At 43.3% G+C, this 20,900-nt stretch overlaps 1 protein-coding gene across 6 annotated transcripts in view; it reads left to right on the top strand.

The window, feature by feature from the left end:
• The window catches only part of ELAVL2 (ELAV like RNA binding protein 2), a 1,537,668-nt gene that overhangs the window by 389,371 nt on the left and 1,127,397 nt on the right, over positions 1-20,900 (top strand). For 4 of the 6 annotated variants that reach the window (XM_044061277.1, XM_044061275.1, XM_044061276.1 and 1 more), the window contains exon 2: positions 925-1,015. The exons of 1 other annotated variant lie outside the window; for it this stretch is intronic. In XM_044061277.1, coding sequence (XP_043917212.1) covers positions 944-1,015 — 72 coding nt within the window. In that variant the 5' untranslated portion in view covers positions 925-943. Of the gene's footprint in view, positions 1-924; positions 1,016-20,900 lie in introns of those variants that run through there. One more of the 6 variants, XM_044061278.1, reaches the window with a different exon arrangement.

The raw sequence follows: 20,900 nt of genomic DNA, 5'->3' as shown, positions 1-20,900 counted from the left end.
GGGGCTTCAGTAAAAATATTCGTATGCCTTCAGTGTTGTAGGAAAAGCTTTAAACTGTTTATCTGCCTGTGCGCTTATTGTGCCTGAAGGCTGAACTCTGGAATTGTTTCCCTTTTATCCATAGTTTGTCCCCCACCCATGTTTATGGATAAGATAAACTGTCACTTAGTGGTGGATGAGGCTGTGTAGTCTGAAGATGAAACTGGTTGCCTGAGCATGCCCATTAACCCACATGAAGGTGTTGCGGCACTTTCAGTGTATGTCCATGCTGAGAAGTTTAACTGCTCAGAAAGCAACATCTGACGTAAAGGATATTGATGGATTTGATTCTGAAATCTTTGCAGATAAAAACCAGTGTGTAATGTACAGAATTTGGTCTCGAGTTCCAGTCACTTAGTAGTAAAACCTGTTGGAATGTGCTTAGCTGCTCAGTAGTTTGCACCATTGCAAGCAGTTCCTTGCATGAACTCTAAAATTTCCCCAAAAAAGCCATGTTGATAGAAATAAGCTTACTACACCTTTGCTTGTGGTTCATGCAGAGTTGTGCTAGTCAGTTAAGCTGCAGCTGTCATGTACAAGTTTTCAGAGGTGATTAACTTAACTAATTCTCCTGCATATGAAGATTGCGAAGGATTGTTTGTCTACATAATTGGAGTAATTTTTGTTTTTGAATGGGAAGGATTTTGATTTTCTGCCTAAAACCTTGTGACGACATGGCATGTGTACAATTGTTTGCAACTTTATCAAAGCATTCTTTGGACTGATTTTAATTACATGTGCAAATAAAGTTTAATATTAGATTAACTTAAATTTGCCTCAGATCAGCTACATTATGGGGGTTGGGGAAAATGAAGTAAATTATTGTAAACTGATTCTTTTGCTTGCTAATCTAACATATAGTACTTTTTGTGTCCATATTTACAGACTGCAACTCCCAAGTAACATGGCAGTCAGACTGTGTGGTGTGGCCTCTCTGCTTAGAAGTGGTTCGTGGGCAGCAGAGCCTTGGACTGGGGTCTGTGGGATTTTATTTTAATTTTTATAGGCTGTTTAAAAGTTTACTGATGGTACTGAGGCCATACCAAACTGAGTGTGGGGCAAAGTAATTTTGACTGGTTGTGCTTCTGATAAGTAAATTACTTAATACATGCACTTAAAATTAAAGCTGTTGTAGCATAACAGTATAAATGTCTTAATTGTTTGAAAGTTCACTATTAACAATTGGGTTTTTAACTGTAGGCTAGATGCCCAGTACAGATTACTGCAAACAGCTTTGGTATGGTCTGCCATAGTCTTGTCAGATCTGAGAGCTTTAGTTAACCCTTTATTTATGAATATTTCAATGTTTGCTTTATTCTGAATGTACAGTGATTTTTAGATGACTCATCCTGTTGCATCGTGGTTGTATGTTTGAAATGCAATTCAGTTTTATATTGGCATTGCTTCAGAACAGAACTTTTGAGAAGGGAAGTTGTTGTAATTGTAGGTGTTGAGGTTTTGTATAAAATTCACAGTCTACTTGGCTTTTTTGAAGGGCAGTTGGATTTATTATTCAGAAAGCATAATGACTTGCCCAGTCTTCCCTGGCACTACTTGTGCTAGAATTACAGTTTTTCGTGTTGGCACTTTCCTCATGTCATTTCTGCTGGAAGCTGTTTTTGTACAGGAGACCCAACTGCGCACAATATGTAGTTCAGTCTTTCTACTTTGTCTGATTGCAAAACCAGTGTGCCCTTCCATAGAAGTATTTGCGGCAGTGGTAGGCCACCTAATTTAAATGTAGGGCTATTTCTATAACAGACGGGTTTGTGGCTTTAAGGTGTGCAGGCTAAGCCACCATAAACAGTTGTATTTTTCTGGTCTCTGTGCATAGCATAGGTTCTCCCAGTGAGAAATGAGACTTGGAAATTTCTTTAGATATGAGGATTAGTTTCTGTGGTAATCCTGATGCTTGGTAATATGTTTTGCTGCTTCAGGATGGTGCTTCCTCTTGTAGATTTTCCTTCTCCATTGATTGCTATAAGATCTGGTGATCTAAACACCCCCCCTCCCCAAAACGCCTTCTGTTAAGCTTGCTAGCTGCAGTCATGTCAGACTAAATATTTGGGTGCTTTAAATCCAACTGCCAGAAGCTTCAGTGTCTGATTTGATTTCAGTGCTTTGAGTAGTAGTGTACTGCGCCGACTGCCATTCTGAAGTACTGAGCTTTTGCTAAACTGCCTGTGGAATTTTATGGTGATCTGTTAACTGCATATCATATGCTTCAAGAGCCTGTTCTGAATCTGTGGTGATGTACATGAGTAGTCCTGCATTTGCATGAGGTAAGACGCTGTCTGGTTAGATTCTCAGCTAGAGCGTCTTCTGCGTGGAGACATGCATGAATGGGCGTACCTTCCTTGAAGGTTGTCAGGCCTGGCAAGCCGGTACGTAAAAATCAACTACTAATCATTAGTGGACCGGAGTTCCGCTGTGGCGACCCCTGACCGGGAAAAGCCGAAAGACTCAAACCTAGAATAGTGAGTGGAAGAAATGGGCTCCATGTTCTTGTGCAATATTTCAGGTAGCCTGCTGTATGTGCAGGGTCCTATTACAGTGCATTCTGACAGTCTAAGGGGCATCCCTTGTGATCCCAGGTTATTTGTAACCACATTGTAGTCTGTATTTAAAAAGATGCATGTTCAGGCATCAGAATACCACTGAAACTGCAAACATGAGAGAATTTGAACTCAGCGGTGCTGGCCTGGCTCGGTCTACAGTCATTGCCTTCTAGTGCCAGTTCCCCATTTACTGTATGCAACAATGTCTAATGCATAGTCTCCCTGTGGGAGCTGGGCTAGAATCCTCATGAGCATTCTCGGGAATCTCACGATTAAGGGTTAGAATCTTGCCTTTGTGTGAGGGCCATTTGTCATCGATAGGGTGCATTTTGGCAATCTGATAGGTGGCTGAGCTGGTCTGTGTAGTTAACGAACCAGAGTGCTAATGCTGTATTATCTCTGGTCATTAAAGGGTGTTTTGGATGCGAGTATCATTTACTCTGATTTTGCCTTCTAGTGAAAATTACACTGCTGCCACCCTGGATGGGAAGGTATGAACAGAGTTAATAAACGAGCTAGTTTATGACAAGTTTCTTTGGTAGTGCTCTCCACTTTGCTTTTTGAGGACCACCTAATTTAAGACCACCCCAGTCTGCAGAATCTTTGGTGTGGCAAAGTGTGAAGATAGCTGTGCCAATAAGATGAACAATGGCCAAACAGGAAATAAAACTAGCAGTGAAAGTGGGACGTTTAAAGACTAGTCTCATGTAGTCTTCAGTATCATTGACCGTTGTTTGGAAGTCTCCTTAAACTGTCTCTGCACATTTTTTCCAGTAAACTGCTGTAACTGGACTACAGTCATTTAACAGCAGTTTGGGAACTTGCCACAAGTGTAGCTGACTAGAAGTTTGGAGTGATTGCGTTTATCACCATTGCTAATGTGAATTTTGCACTTGAGCCCCTTGTATACAGTCTCTCACTGCAATTTTATGCTCTTAGTCTGTACTTTACTACAAATAAAATGGTGAACTTAAAGCTGACATGTCACTGTGCACAACACTGTATGTAATTTGATATTTTGCCAGGATGCTCAGTATTGTTAAGCATGTTGTTGAATCTGTTCAGTTATTATTAGTGTATTAAGTGAGGGTGATGGATGTTTGTTTAAACGTCTTTGGCCTTTATTAAATCAGTTTATATGGCAATTTCATAATGATAGACTGCCAGGTAGTGCTCTGCTGAAGTTTTATATCTTGATCTGGCCTGCACACTTAACGGTCATGAAAAGGTGGACTGTTTAAGCCCATGGCATTTGTAAGCCTAGCTTTGTACGTTTGTTAAGAGTATGACCTACAGGCCTTCAGGGAAGTTGATTGCTGTAACTGGATGTCTTCTACTTCCCGTATCAGTTTGAAGGAAAATGAACTGGTGGTTGTATGGGCAAGCTTATCCTGCAGACCTGTAAGGTGGTGTTTGGTGCCTAATTTCACTATTCCATTTCCTGAACTAGTATTTGCTTTCTCAGCAGTATTCCAGGCAAATTCTCTGATATAACTGGATTAGATGTCTGTTTACACTAAACATACTTGCCTGTTAACAGTATACTGATTTTTCTGATCTAGTTTGTGTTAGGAATTTAACACTTTTTCAAGTTTTTAGTTGGCTTGTAAGAATGCTACAGAATGTAGCATTTGTGTTCACCTTCATACTGCTTGATCAAAATCATTGAAGTACATTGATTTTTTTTTTTTGTGAATAGGCAGTCTTGCAACTAGGGCTGCTGTATAAAATGCATACCGGTTAGTTTATATTTGTTCTTCCTTGGATCTTTAATAAAATTTGGCCATTTTGTAGTCCTAATTCCTTTTGTCAGGTGTACTGTTTAATAAAGCTTGGGTTATTACTACTGCACCAGGTGTTTTCTTTAATGCTCCAGATGTTTTCTTTAAACCATCTGAAGATGAACCAAATTAAATGTACAAGATGGGTTTCATATTTTCCCACTTTGAGTACCCCAGAAAGGAAAGTGCTGTACAGCTCTGAAACACTGAAGTCTATCAGTCTTTTAGGATAGACTGGTTATTTTGCCTTCACTGACAAAAACTGGATCGGCAGCTACATGTGCCAGGCTTCATTATCAATGTGGGAAAGGTTGTGATAGCTTGTTTTGTGTGCTTATTTTTTCTGCGTACTGATGTGAAAGTACGTCTGCTAGTCTTAAACTTTTCTAATTAGTTCATGATTCTTCTAGGACTTGTTTGCTCACTAGCTTTTCCTCTTGCAGTTTGTCTTGTAATCCAGTATTTCATCAAATTAAGGATGGTACTATTCTTGAGGCAGTTAATAGCTTTTAGTGATGACTGGATGATTTATTAATTTTAGGTCTGTTGAGATCCCTGCCAGTAGTTTATGTTGTAGTGGAGCTGAGGCATGGGTTGCCAGTTAGGAGGAAGCTGGGTGTAGTAATCAGTTTCTAGGCTCACAGCTGTTCTCCGAGAAGCTTTTGAATAGGTAATCTGTACCCCCTTCTCATTGACACTCTGGAAATTGCTTGCAGTTTGGCAGATTTGACCCCGTGCATGGTGGTTGACAGGTGACATCCCTTCACAAGATGGGTACAATTTTAGACTTTGAAGTATTTTTATAGTCCTAAGACATAAGTTGGCTGATTGAACCTCAGCAGATAAGCTGACGAACGTTGGATCAATGTTGCAATTGCAGTAGCCTAAGCTATTTGGGTAGGTTACTGTACCTTTGAAACATACAGGGAGGATGAAAATTCAAGATTCTTGTGAAAAGTGTTTACAGAGGACTGTTACTGCCTGTATAACACTGGAGTCTCTTTCAGAAAGCTACAGAAGCGGCCTAAGCTCTGCCTGAAGTGGCTTGTTATGGTGAGAATAGCAAAAAGAATTGGCATAGCACAACTATCTAGTTATCTGCTTTTCTCCTTTGTAGCATCAATAACTGACCAGCTTTCCTGAAGCATTTAGATCTGTCCAAGTAGTATCTGATCTGCTTGTGGACATCCTGTGGGTAGAATTGTGTCCCTGATTTATTATGTCCTGAAACTCTGAGAACCGATCACTATGCCTAAAGTGGTTTCAAAGAACCCCTGTCCTTGTTAAAAAAATTGGGTAGGGCTGACTCACAATAATAGATTGCAGAAGTCAGGGTAATCTGCCTTCCATGTCAGGAACCTTTAAAGCAGCTTGATAAACTGGTTCATAGTTTTTCAAGCCCAAAGTAAAGTTTTGAATTTAGCACAGCCTCTTTTAATCACTGGTGCAGTCGCATTCCCCTTCCTGTATTGATGTTTTATTTGTATTGCTGGGGTGTTGGATATATATGCCATTGGGTATATTGTATTTTACTATTTCTTTTCTTATCCCTTTTCTTGCAGTTTTCCTTTCAGGACTGTAAACTCCCTTTTTTGAGGGAAAAACAATGACGATGTTCTTCGTGTTTCACTGTTGCAGTCATAACTGTGGTGCTCCTGCCGGCAGGCAGCCCGAGGTCGGCCAGAATCCCAAAGTCTGGGTCCGGCGTCGGCTATATAAGCTAGTATCCTGATGTCAGTACGCCTTGGTACATAGCCCTCAGCCGACGCCATCTTCTCCAGTCTTTCTTGCCGTGCGGTGGAAAGCAGCTCGTAAAACGTTGGTTGGCGATTTTCGAACAGCGTATTTGGTTGTCTGTCCGAAGTTCTTACTTCTCTTCTCAAAGCTAAGTACCCCGTTGGGGAATCTTTTTCTTGTTCCTCCGATGTCAGAAAAAGTTAATAATTGTATAGCGTGTGGGAAACAAATACCTCATAAAGATTTCCACTCTTACTGTCTACCTTGCTTAGGCCCTGACCACGACGTTTCTTGTTGTCGGTTCTGTGCCAGGTTCAACTCTCGTACTATCAAGCGTAGGTACGATTGGGCTTTAAATTATTTTGGCAGACGCTTCAATTATAGAATGTCGTCGGACACTACTGGAGTTCAAAAGAAGCGCAAAGACAAAGACAGGCCTCCGAGGTCCAAACAGGACTCGTTGCAGCTGGAGCCAGCGTCCGGTTCGGCTGTCGTCAGTGAGGCGCTTTTGCAGCCCCTGTCCGCCACTTCTGAACCGATGGCCGATACGGACTCCCATGGGGAGCCATCAAGGCCTACTATTTTTACTGCTGCAGGACCTTCGGACGTCGCTCCTTCAGATGGGTCCGGAACCGCTGTGCAGGTACCGGCTTCTGAGGGGGTTTTCAGGCCTACTCACATCACTATTTCAAAGGCAAAGACAAAGACTCCTGCTAAGTCTAAAGTTCCAGCTCAAGCTGCTTCTGAATCCACTCCCAAGACACAAAAACAATTATTGAGGATGGCTGAAGATGTGCTTACAATGATTAGGGGTTCTCACCCCCCTCCTGAGAAAAGGCCTCGACAGGATGTTACTCTGGATTCCTCTGACCAGGCTTCTGTATCTTCTGTTTCTTCCTCTGATCAGGACTATTCCTTTCCCCCTTATGAGGATTCGGATGCTGAGGATTCTTTGCCCTTGGCCTCTCCGCCTGAGGATTTTTCTTTTGGGGAAACCTTGCATGAGATGAGGGAACATTTTCATTGGGAAGGACAGGAATATTCTGCTTCCAAAAAGAGTCTTAGAGAATTTCTTCTTCCTCAGCATAGGCCTTTAGCTATCCCTCCTGTCTTGGACATTGTAGATGATGCTTTTTCTGAGGCTAATTTGAATCCTGATTCCATGCCTCCTGCTCCTTCTAAGCCTGATAGATTTTATAGGGTTCCTGACTCTCATTTATTTTTATTCAAAAACCCTTCTGCAGATCCTGAAACTATTTCTCAGGGCTCTAAGGCTGCTAAGGTTGCTACTTCTAAAAATCCTATTCCCTCTGAGAAGGATTCTCGTGCTTTAGACAGGTGGGGAAAAAGGTATATACTTCTGCTACCCTGTCTGTAAGGGCTTTAAATTGCCAGTTTCATATGTTTAAATATCAGCAATTTCTTTTGTCTGTTTTAAAGCAAAAGCTTGCTTCCCTTCCGGCTTGTGCAGAGGATAAGGAACTTCAGGATGTTTTGCATGCTACTGAACAGGTTAATAAGCATAGCTTACATTGTGGTTTTGATGCTTTGAATGCTTCTTGCAGGGCTGCTGCCTCTGGTACTGTGATTAGGAGACATGCCTGGCTTCGTGAACAAAGTTTACCTGAACAGGTTAAGGCTAAGTTATTAGATGCCCTGTTCAACAAGATGTTCTTTTTGGTTCTAAGGCTGAGGAAGTTATTAAAAAGATGGAAGAAAAGGCAAAGTCCATGCAGACTGTAAAAGATTTCTTGCAGGTTCAGCCTCCTAGATTTTCCAGGAATTGGCCCTCTAAAAATTGGTCCTTTCCCACGTCTGACAGGCCTCAAAGGGGAAGATATAGACGCTCCAGAGGTCGTGGTCAAGGCCAGACCTCTTACAGATCTAGACAATGGACTGCTTCACCTAGAAGGGGAGAAGACAGATCCCAATCTCAAAGAAAGCAAACTCAATGACTCTCTCGGTTGGGCTTCAGGACCCCTTCACCTGGACGCCCCTCTCGGAGGAAAACTGTCTCTTTTACAGAAATTGGACTCATATTACCCAGGACAGATGGGTATTGGACGTGATTTTAAAAGGTTACAAGTTCCACTTTCACACTTTGCCAAGGACTCACGGTTGGCCAGATCTGCCAAAACTTCAATGGTCAGAGGCCTTAACTCAAGTGGATGCTCTTCTGGCCATGAGAGCCATAGAGCCTGTTCCACTTTCGGAAATGGGAAAAGGGTTTTATTCAAGGCTGTTTCTGGTTCCCAGAAAACAAAATTCATGGAGACCTATTCTGGACCTTTCTGTGTTAAACACCTTTTTGGAAATTCCAAAGTTCAAGATGCTTACTCTGCAACAGCTAATTCCAATGCTCTCTCAGGACGCCTGGATGGTGACATTGGACTTAAAGGAAGCCTATTTGCATATCCCTATCAGACAAGAATGCAGGAAATTCCTCAGGTTCAAGGCAGGTTCGAGGCACTTTCAATTCTCTGTTCTGCCCTTTGGTTTATCTACTGCGCCCAGAGTCTTCACCAAGTGCCTGGCACCAGTAGTGGCTTACTGCAGACTTCAGGGGATCCAGATTTACCCCTATTTGGACGATTGCCTTATTCAGGCAGACAGCAAAGATCTTCTGCTTCAACATCTGGACTTTGTTCAACGTCTTCTCCTACTACTGGGATTCTCAGTGAACATAAAGTCACATTTGATCCCTTCTCAACAAATGGTATTCTTGGGAGCCCTCTTAAATACAACCTTACAAAGGGCCTACCTCACTCCAGAAAAACAAACTCAGCTGGCTTCTACTTTCAACACCTTGGCAACTCTATCTCAGCTCACTGCAAGGAAATTCCTGCAGGCTCTGGGCTACATGGCTTCCTGCATTCTGTTAATTCCAAACGCAAGGCTTCACATGAGAAAGCTTCAATGGTATCTGAAAAGTGTATGGTCACAGCATTACCACGATCTGGATATTCTGATTCCTCTGATCCCCTGCCTCCAGAAGGAGTTCCTCTGGTGGTCCAGGGCATGCACTTTAAACGAAGGAAAACCTTTTAGTCTCCCTCAACCTACTCAAATCCTAACCACGGACGCCTCGGATTATGCTTGGGGAGCACACTTTCTAGACAATTGCCAGCAGGGAACCTGGACAAAGGACCATCTTCACTGGCACATCAATCTGAAGGAAATGTTGGCAGTTCAAAATGCCCTTTTAGCCTTCAAAAACCTTTTACAACCTGGGCCTCTGCTAATTCGCACAGACAACACCACGGTCATGTGGTACATCAACAAGCAGGGGGGTTCTCATTCATACCCCCTTTGCAGACTAGCTATGGGTTTATGGGACACAGCTCTAAATTTGAATCTGCATCTCCAGGCTCAATTCATTCCAGGGAAACAGAATCTCTTAGCAGACAGCCTGAGCAGAAACATGTCAGATCCTCACGAATGGATGCTAGACACCAACTTGTTCAACAGGATTACTGCAGTTTGGGGATGTCCCCAGATAGATCTGTTTGCATCCCATCTCAATCATCAGCTGCCTCGCTTTTGCACCAGGTCCTTCCACAAAACAGCATGGAGAGTGGATGCCCTGTCCTTCAGCTGGAGAAGCCTTTCAGCATATGCCTTCCCTCCTCTTCCTCTACTGCCTCGGGTACTACTGAAGATAAAACAGGACAAGCCCAAGTTCCTCATCTTGATTGCTCCAAATTGGCCTCGACAGTTTTGGTATCCAACCTTAAAGCTCCTGTTCTCGGGGCCTCCTTGGATTCTTCCACTGAACCCTTCGCTTCTGTCCCAGCATCAGGGTCAGTTACTACATTCCAATCTCAAGACCCTTTGCCTGGCAGCTTGGCTCTTCAAAGGAATTTGATTTCCTCTAGTCTTCCCAAACAAGTTTTGGATGTTCTTTTGGAAGCTAGACGGTCTAGCACTAGGAAATCCTATGCCTCTAAATGGAAGAGGTTTTCTATTTGGATGCAGGACCGAGGCTCTGATCCTCAGGTTCCTGATCTCTCCTCTTTTTTGCTTTACCTTTCGGAACTTTTATCTAAAGGACTTTCCTTTTCTTCCATTAAGATTCATGCTTCTGCTATCTCTGCGCATTTCAGTTCTGATCCTCCTGTTTTTTCACATCCTTTGGTGAAGCAGTTCTTGAGAGGGGCTAAAAATTTGCGGCCTCCAAGGACCCCTCCTGTCCCTGCCTGGGATCTTAATTATGTTTTAGAAAAACTTACCTTGCCTCCTTTTGAGCCTGCTGCATCTTCAGATATTAAGTTTCTATCCTGGAAGACTGTTCTTTTGTTAGCATTGACCTCTGCCAGAAGGGTCTCAGAGTTGCAAGCTCTCATGGCTGTGGAACCATACCTTATTTTCCATCAGGACAGAGTATCCTTGAGGACCAATCCTACTTTCATGCCTAAGGTGATTTTGAAAGTGGCTTTAAATCAGACAATTCACCTTCCTACTTTCTTTCCAAATCCTCAAAATAAAGGGAAAGGATTTTGCATTCATTGGATGTGCACAGACAGTTACGATTTTACTTGGACAAGACTAAAGATTTCAGAAAGTCTAACCAATTGTTTGTTTCCTTTGCCTCAGTTCTCTTGGAAAACCTATTTCTAAACAAACTATTTCCAAATGGATTGCTTATGGAATCAGATTTTGTTACACTCATCATGGGAAACAGTTTCCAGGGACCATTAGAAGTCATTCTACTAGAGCAGCTGCTACTTCTACAGCTTTCCTCAGAGGAGTCCCTACCAAGGATATCTTGGAAGCTGCCACTTGGAGTTCGGTGCATACTTTTTCCAAGCACTACAATCTCCCCTTGTTTTCTAAGTCTAGGGCAGGCTTTGCCTCTGCTGTCTTGCAGGGTATTCTTGCCTCCCCTTCTATCTAAAGCCTCCTCCCCCTCTAAACTGCTTTGGGATTCCACCCTACAGTTATGACTGCAACAGTGAAACACGAAGAACATAGTACAGTTGTGTACACCTACCATAAATGTAGATGTTAGTGTCTTCACTGTTGCAGTCGGGGTTTCCCTCCCTCCTTTCCCCTCTTTTTCTCTTATTTGTGGTGCATTTGTGTTTCCTTGTTGGATTCATTTTTGATTTGTTGGGGACTTCTGACATCTAGGGCAAGAAAGGCTGGAGAAGATGGCGTCGGCTGAGGGCTATGTACCAAGGCGTACTGACGTCAGGATACTAGCTTATATAGCAGACGCCGGACCCAGACTGGCCGACCTCGGGCTGCCTGCCGGCAGGAGCACCCCACAGTTATGACTGCAACAGTGAAGACACTCTAACATCTACATTTATGGTAGGTGTACACAACTGTACTTTTTTGATGCTCAAACTGCTGCCTTATGTGGCTGTACTAGAACCCTCTGACAGGGTGTGTGGAAAAGATGCCTTGAACCTTTGAAATCTGGCTGGTGGCCATATCCCAAGCAGGATGCAACACAAATGGGTTAGGCTACAGTTGCAACAGTGATTTAGTCAAACATCTGGTGTAAGTTTACTTACACAGCTATATTTTGTCATCATTTTCTGACATTGGTTGGATTGTGAGTGTATACCAAGCTCCATATTGTATGCTTCTACTGTCCAAGTAATATACAGTTCAAGAGGTTGCCTGTTTTCATTTGAGATAGTATGGCTGAGCAAAATGTCCCCTTTCAGCCAGGACCAAGGGAAAAAAGCCCTAAATTTAGAATAAAAAGATGTGAAATTTTGTATATAAACTAAAAATATATATGGTAAGGTTACCATTTTACAGTAAAAGATGCTTTTGCATTGCTCAAGTCATTGGCAACAGTATATTCAGTGAAACGGTTTTCATTACTCCCAAATGAGTTCTGTTAGGGAAAAGGCTAGTAGTCAGCAGAGGTGTGTGAAGAGCAAGCACATCTTTGTACATGTAATAACCACCTTTTAAAAAAATTAAGCATTTTTCATACCATTTTCATTGGAAAATAACTCAATTTCCATGACATGTGAAAGTGTAGCGAGAACTGCTGTTGCATTTTCTTGATAGGGATGTGCATTTGGGGATGATCACAGCCTAAGGATTTTGTTAGTTTACATGAGCCCCCTAAAGTGTATATGGAAAACTCTGCATTTTTTTGTGTGGAGGCAGTGTGGTGTGACGGTCACAAAGTAGTTTTTGCAAAACTAATTGGCCACAAATGATGCACATGCCCTAGTAAGGCCTGAAATCTTACTTTAGGCAGCATAAGTTGCTTCCTTTGCTTTCTTTCCCCTTTGTTACAATGAGAATTGCAAAATTTAATTTTAAGAGATGATCACAACCATAAAGTTGTTTAAAGAATTTTTGGTGGACGAAAAGTCAACTTCTCGTATGTTCATTGAAGAAAAGGGGGATAAGAGAAGTGAGTCTTGTAGGTGAGGGTGAGAATCCGATTGAGGTGAGAGTAGGTATTGTAGGTCTTAGCTGTAAGCTAGTGTAGGGAGACTAGAGAGGGGACAAAAGCTGGAGATTCTTTCTGGCTGAGGCTGTTTTGGAAGGGGTTTAACTAGCAGTTGTCCATATGTCTAGAATTTTGTCAACAGAGTGATGTAAACAAAGGGAGTAAGTTGTATTGCACAGAGGGTGCATCCAGGGGTATGTTTTCTAGTAGAGGGTTAGGGTTAAGGACTTTCTGCTATTTCTTAAAATAGCAGAGGGTTGAAAGAGGTTGCTGTGAGTTTTAGGGGGAGGTATGTGTGGTACTAAGGAAGTGACTAATTCCTGAAGTCAGAGGTTGAGATTCTGCTTGAGACGTCTGGATAGTAATGGAGGAGGAAGTGGGGTATGTGGATTTTTCACCCTGTGATAAAACTTTCTTCCTGCCAGAAATGTTCGGTTTGCCATCTTGCTCAGTACACATTCTGGTACTTGCATATTGAAGGACAGCTGTTTTAGATTTAAGCAGAAGGCTGTCCAGCTTTGCTTCACCTTCACTTAGTGCATCACATGTTTCTCTACCATTTAGAGTGAAGGGTCTTGCTAAAATTCTGCTTAAGACCTGAAGGTATTGCTGTTCTCAGTTGGAGTCATTGGTGTTTGTGTCCCATACTGTAAAGCATATTTGAGGACTGGTTTTGGAGTCCTGGTAAGCTTTGTCTACCTTGCCCTCCTTTCTTGGTAGTAGTCTCCAACTTTCAGTGTTGGAGACACAATCCTGTAGGTTTGCACACATTGCATAACTAAACTGCTATAGTTCTTGCTATAGAATCTTTTTTTTTGCTTCCTGAAATGGTCTTAATTGAAACTGTGTTTTATGCCTTTAAACATTAAGTGGCTTTTCTTCAACCCAGCATGTGCTTAATGACTTCCTGAAGCAGTTTCCAACTTTGCTGCTCCTGTATTGCTGTTTGGTCGCATGTTCTATTGGAGCCTTAGGGTCTGATTTCCTAGTTGCTGGTTTTCAGCTGCATCTTTTAGTCTCCTAGATTGTACATTATTGGCATCCTAATCCTGGATATTGTGTGTGGTGAGTTGCACTTGTGCCATGCATTAAATCCATTTTTGATTTATGCTAAATATGTAACATTTCACTCAAGTGGTGCAGTGTTGCTGTATACTGGTTCATGGTACAGATGTTCACATTACTGATCGCTGCTACAGTAGCCTTAGCTGTATGCGTCATAGCTTGCATGAAATGTAAGAGCTGGCCAGCTTCTGAAGCTTCAAGGCACCTTCCATGCACCCAAACAGCTTGAGCTGACCTGAATTACAGGGTTGAGCTCCAAGCCATCCAACGCTTGCCTGCTGCTAAAGAGTGCTTCTCTGTAGGCTTTCAAGGATCAATCTGCTTGTGCGGTTGTCATTGCATAACCTTTGTGGGAAAACCTTCCACATTTTTGTTAAAATATACTTTCCTAAAGAGAAGCTTAAAGCTAGGGTTTTACAGTAAACTGGAGTTCACTTTTGTTTCCAGGTAAAGCAGTTTAAATGTTTAAGCATTCTAAAACACTTATTCTGTGGATAAACAATTATATTATGGGGCTGACAGTGTACTGGAGTGCTTTTTACTGTTAGGTGAAAAAGTTTCTAAACTTGCTGGCTTGTGCTGCTTTTTCCATGGAAAAGCACACTTTTTGGCATGCCCATGAAACAAGATGCCTGTCCCCATAGTTCCTTCTAGCCATAAATTTACTGAAAGCATTTTCCACCATAGGCTAGCACTTCAGCTGCTGATGGGTGACTGAGCTGCTGATGGGTGACTGCTGTGGCCAAAGCTGGTTCCAGTGACCATTGTATCTTTCAAATCCCTTAGCTGCCCCATATAGTCACTGGACGAGGGGCTAGCCATTTCCTTTGACTGTTGGTGTCCCCCCTTAGTAGGCAAAAGGTAGAGTTCCACTTTTCTGTGGAAGAAAGGGTGGAAGGGCTCTCTTCCCTCCTGTCTGACAGCATGCATCACTGGGGGGGGGGGGTCGGGGTTAAAACAGCTCCTCCTTCAAAGTTGAGGAAAGTGTTCAAGAATCTTTTCAGTACCAACAAGAATGGCCCTGGGAATCAGTGTTGGTACCAGTTTAGTTAAGAAAAGGTCCATAGTAGAGTTCAAAATCCTTTCACCTTCCAACCTGTTACCCTTCTTCCTCAGTTGAGTGTTAACCTTAAATATAAAAGATGCTTCATCACGTTCCTATTCCTCAAGACTTATGACATTTGTTAATGTGATCCAGACACACAACCTTATCTTTTCTCTGCTGTAACCTTTGGGCTATTCTCTGCTCCAAGTGTTCAGTGTGTAGCTGCTATTATAGCCCATTGTGGCCTATAGAATTTTAACTTTTTCCATATTTAGTTGACTTGCTTATGTTTGTCTTGGATAGCATTGAGTCTGGAGTGGGTAAGATCTACACAGGTAGGAATTTCCAAGATATCACTCTAATCTTGACTACGTCACACAGGATCGTGTTCCTGTGGTGTTTGCTAGACACTTCAGTACAAAAAGCTTTTCTTCGGGGTGGGGGATATCTATATTTCAGGGATTTTCCACTCAAACTGTGGTCACTATGAAGGCATACCTCCAGGATTCTAGGTCTCCTGGCATCTGATTCCCGTGATACGTCTGGCAAGATTCCACATGAGAGAGAAGCATCTCAAGTCTCTCTGGTTCCCGTTCCCATTATCTCTTTCAGATTCCAATTCTGGAATTTCATTAATCAGTTAAGACGTCTATTCTAGAGTACATGTCACCCCTTTGCCCTTCCTGCTCCAAAGCAGGTCACCACATGTGTCCTCAGACCTTGCGTAGTGAACAGTACAAGGGATTGAAAGCATAAGGTATCTGGGACAACCAAAAGAGAAGCGCACGTTTAAAAAAAGAGGGGGGGGGGGCACTTCACTCAAAATAGTGTTTGGTATGCAGGACCGCTTCAGGTTGTGGGTAATTCCACAGTGATGTGAAAAAGCAAGGGAGAAGCACAACTCTGTCCTATGCATACTAGCCATGTTGACATGGAATTGTAGATGTACAGCACAAACTCACTCCTACAGGCATTCTGCAGTCCAGATACAGTGTAAATAGTGTTTCAGAAAAGCTGAGCTGGTCAAAAACAGACTTTTTATGAATGGAATGCAGGTCAGGGATTCTTCCAAGATTTGATCAATCTGTGTAGAGTTCAGTAGACATTTTTCACCTTCTCTCTAAACAATCAATTTCTGAAGGTCTTGCAAGAACTCCTGACAGAGTTGCACTGAATGTTTTTATGCTTTTTTAACCCCTTCTACTGATCCAGGGTACTTCTGAGTATTCAGAAGGTATCTGGTATCCATCCAGATCATTGTGGCGACTCCTTTCTGGCCCCGACAACAGTGGTTCCTCATTCTTTTGGAATTGACCATGGGCAATTGCATAAGCTTTCTTAGACAGGATCTGCTCTCGCAGGAATGGGGGTTTATACATCCTGACCCCAGGCAACTTCAACTGCCTGGATTATCTTGATTTCTTTTAGGCACCTGTTTTACTGAGGATGTGTAACTGCTTCTAAAGAAAGCCACCTATTAGAAAATTGTATATAAGCAAATGCAAAAGGTTTTCTCTCTAGTGCCAACAGCATGGCCAACACCCATTCAAATCTAGTGTTGCCCTTGTTTTGGTGCAAGTTACTTTCCTGTGCCCTGTCTTAATCCACTACGAAGGTTCATTTGTCAGACATTACGTCTACGAATAGATCCCCCTATTTCAAGGCATTCTCGCTTCAACATTTTTTTTTGAAAGCAGTATTGCATAAGAGACCTGTAAGAAAATTGGTGGCCCCGTAGAATTTCTCTTGTTGAGCTAACATTTGCTCTATTTGAAACTGCTCATATGGCTGATTGGACCTCAAACTGTTACTTATTACTGTTTAACATGAATCAGAGTTGCAAGCTCTTATGGTGGGTGCACCTTCTCATTTTTCACACTGTTTCTTTGAAAACTAAAAACTTTATGCCTAAAGTGGTACCTTGTCAAAGCAGATTTCCAAATTGTTACTGTTTGTTCCCACCACAACAAAAGTGTTCCAGGCAATATCAAGGCACAGTCTACCAAGGCCTTGGCTTTATCTATGGCTTTTTGGAAAGTTGAAAATATTCTAGAAGCATCCGATTGGGCATCTCTGTACATTTACAAAGTACTGCAAGCTAGATCTCTTCACTAGGTATAGGTTAGGTTTTGCTAGGACCACTCCACTGTCCAGGGGCTGCTGCACTCTTGACCATCCACCTCTTGATTCTAAGCTATGGTAATCTAACAGCTTTTGGGCTACTGCAGCAGTTAAAAATGTGAACGTAGTACAGTTATGCAAGTAAACTTACCATAACAGTAGATGGATGTTCACTGCTGCAGTAGCTGCTTCCTGTCTGTTTTTTGTTTATGCCAGGGTGTGGATATGTGTGGTTCTTGGCAATGTCTCTCTGGGACACAACTTCCCTGTTTGGCATGAAAGCTGTGAAGGTTTGGCACCCATACTGGTGTTGGTAAGCTCCTCTCAAGCTGACTTGACTTTGGGCATGTGGATGGTGCCCTGAAGCTTTGGAAGCTGTCTGGTTGTATTCTATGCAGGTTCTAACCCATAAAGCTTGGGCTACTACTGTAATGATAATTAGAACATCTACTGTTGGTTCAGGGTTACTTGCACAACTCTACTTTTGCTGCCAAGTTAACTTGCTTTGATGTTTGCTTTGCTAGAGTTTTCTCTGGGTTTCCACGTGATATCCCAGAGACCAAAAGAAGGCGATTTGATGCTCCAGAGTTGCACTTGGTTGTATCGTGTGAGGTAGTGGCATTCCACCCAGGACTGGTTCCATATTGGTCACCTGTTATCTGCTGGTAAGCTGTGGCTCCCCATGGTAGCGAAACAGTTGGGATGTCCTTCAAGGATGCATCTGCAGTCCTTGCATATGGGTTGTCCTGCCTCAGGTAGCACTTCGGTCAGCCGGATTCCAAAGTCTGGGTGCGGCGTCGGCTGATGTCGCCCCTTCCCCGACGCCAGAGCGCCTGGGGTATAAAAGTGTCAGCCGACGCCATCTTCCTCAGTCTTTCTTGCCGCGTGGTGCCCGAAGCAGAAGCAGTTCGCAAGTGCCGGTCGGCCAGCTCGTGTAACTTCAGCTACCGAAGACTTCAAAAAGCTAAGTACCCCGTTGGGGACTCTTTCTTGCCTCCAGCCGATGTCATATCACACGCTTAAAGTTAATAATTGCTTGACTTGTGGGAAACAAATACCTCATACGGATTTCCATTCCTACTGCCTCCCCTGCCTAGGCCCAGACCACTACGTCTCGGCCTGTACTGCCTGTGCCTCCTTTAATCAACGCACTCTTGGGCGTCTGTCGGAGTTTGCAGAGGAATTTTTTGGGGCTAGTTTCTCTTATAAAATGCCATCTGAGACTCCGACTTCTCATTTATCCAAGAAACGGAAGGACAAGGACCGACACGCGGACCGTGGATGAAACCGCTCTTAGGCCTGCCTCGAGTGTCTCTGCCTCTGCTGAAACAGTCCTTGGTACTTCGTCCGTAGAAACCGCTCAACTGACAGCCTCTGTCCCAGAGGCCTTTTCTGAGTGTTATAGAATTACCCTCTGAAACCGGTGTTCAGAAACCTACCGACACCATTCCCTTAGTCAAAACTACTCCAGCACGTGGGGCAGCCAGGCCCCCTGCATCCATGTCCATTAAAGCTTTCACTAGGGCTAAAGCTGCTAAGCAACAAAAAACTCTGCCAAGTCTATTTCTCAGGGATCCACTACAGGTTCTCAGATACTAAGTTTGGCTGAGGACCTTATTTCCTTAATTAGGGGCTCTCAGCCTGATCCGGACAGGGGCTCTAACCCCCCACTAGACAAAAGGCCCAGGGTTGAGTCTGCTGAACTTCAGTCCTCTGAGGCCTCTGATGGCTCTGCTCTATCAGACTACCAGGAGGAGGCCTTCACAGCCTACGAGGATTCTGATGCAGAGGAATCTATTCCCTCTGCCTCCCCTCCTGAGGAGCTGTCCTTTGGGGAGACCCTTCACTCCATGAGAGAGCATTTCCAATGGCAGGGCCAGGAATTCTCTGATTCCAGGAAGAGATTAAGGACTTTTCTTCATTTACCTCCGCATAGAGTGTCATTGATGTGTATTCTGAGTCTAGCACTACCCCTGACACCCTTCCTCCGGCTCCTGTTAAACCCGATAGGTACTACAGGGTCCCGGACTTGCATCATTTCCTTTACAAGGCCCCCACTGCTGACCCAGAAACTATTTCCCAGGGTCCTAAAGGGGTTGCAGCTGCCACTACTAAAAATCCACTCCCCTCTGTAAGGGAGATGGGGTAAAAAAAAGTGTACACTTCTTCCACTCTGTCTGAGGGCTTTAAATTGTCAATTTCATATGATACAGTACCAAGAGTATTTGTTAGATGAATTGCAGAAAAAACTCGTCGCCTGACCCCCTAGATCGTAAGTCACTTCAGGATCTGGTACATAATTCACAACAGGTTATCAACCATTTCTTGCAGTGTGGTTATGATGCATTGGAAGCTTCATGTAGGTCAGCGATGACAGGTGCAGTCATATGTAGACATGCCTGGCTGAAGGAACAATCTCTGCCAGATCATGTTAAGGCTAAGCTTCTGGATGCTCCACTGGAAAAGCAAAAGTTATTTGGCTCCACTGCTCAAGAGGTCTTAAAGAAATTTGAGGAAAAGGCAAAATCTGTACAAAGTCAAAGATTTCCTCCAGGTACAACCAAGATTCAGCAGAAATTGGCCTTCTAAGAATTGGTCCTTTCCAGAAGAGAGATTTCAAAGAGGCAAGAACAGGCGTGCCAGAGGTAGAGGGCAAGCTAGAGGCTCCTACAGAGGACGTCAATGGCAGCCTCCTAACCAGGGTGCAGGTCCAACAACTGCTGCACAAGGACAGACTCAATGACTTCACCTTGACCCCGCCAACCAGGGCTCAATTAGAAGCACCTTTGGGCGGAAAGTTGTCTTTATTCTCAAATTGGCAAAGTATTACAAGGGACAAATGGACACTGCAAATAATAGACAAAGGATACAGGTTCCATTTCCATACATTACCAGAAAGAAAGGGAATGCCAAACCTGCCACCAAATCAGAGGGCAGAGGCTTTAAAACACATTGCCAACCTATTGCAAATGAAAGCTATAGAAAAGGTTCCTCTCGCAGAACAAGGCCAAGGATTTTATTCCAGACTATTCCTTGTCCCAAGAAAAGAAAAACAATGGAGGCCTATTCTCGATTTGTCCGCACTGAATACTTATCTCATTGTGCCAAAATTCAAAATGCTGACCCTACAGAAACTCCTTCCCATGCTGGGCAAGGGGTCTTGGCTGGTAACTCTAGACCTCAAGGAGGCATACCTGCATGTCCCTATCAGACAGTTGCAGAAGACACCTCAGATTTCTTGCAGGTTCAGAGCATTATCAATTCTCAGCATTGCCCTTTGGCTTATCTACTGCGCCCAGAGTATTCACGAAATGCCTGGCATCAGTAATTGCACACTGCAGACTTCAGGGGATTCAAATATACCTGTATCTGGACGACTGCCTTATACAAGCGGACAGCCAACAAACTTTGGAAAAACATTTGAATTATGCCATCCACCTACTACAGGCCTTGGGATACACAGTCAACATTCACAAGTCAAGACTTGTGCCATCCCAAAGAATAACTTTTCTGGGTGCGGAACTAGATACAACCACCCAAATGGCTTTTCTCACAGAAGAAAAGCAGACAACTACCGGATTACTTCAAAAATCTAACAAAACAAACTCTGATGACTGCAAGGAAAATCCTGCAGGCCCTGGGTTACATGACATCGTGCATTCTTCTGATTCCACAAGCAAGGCTGCATATGAGAACTACAATGGTACCTAAGGAGTTTATGGTCTCGGCACAATCACAGCCTAGAAGCTTTGATACCACTCATTCCATGCCTTCAAAAGGAATTCCTGTGGTGGGCCCAAGCAAGCCAGTCAAACAGGGGCCTGCCTTTCAGCAGACCATTAACCAGCCAAACCATTACCTCGGACGCTTCAGACCATGGATGGGGAGCACATATGGAGGACAGATGCATCCAAGGTCTGTGGTCTCAAAGAATTGCGCATGCACATAAACCAAAAGGAAATGCTGGCAGTGATTCATGCAATCGAGGCCTTCAAGCTCTTTCTACATCAAGGCCACCTGCTACAGACAATACCACAGTTATGTGGTACATAAACAAGCAAGGAGGTACCCATTCTTACCCTCTTTGCAGACTAGCAATGAATCTTTGGGAACTTTCCCTAAAACTCAAT

This window comes from Protopterus annectens, chromosome 2.part0 (genome assembly GCF_019279795.1).
Source record: "Protopterus annectens isolate FY-2018-M chromosome 2.part0, PAN1.0, whole genome shotgun sequence".
Classification (NCBI taxonomy): domain Eukaryota; kingdom Metazoa; phylum Chordata; order Ceratodontiformes; family Protopteridae; genus Protopterus; species Protopterus annectens.
This window is presented reverse-complemented; position numbering and strand designations above follow the sequence as displayed.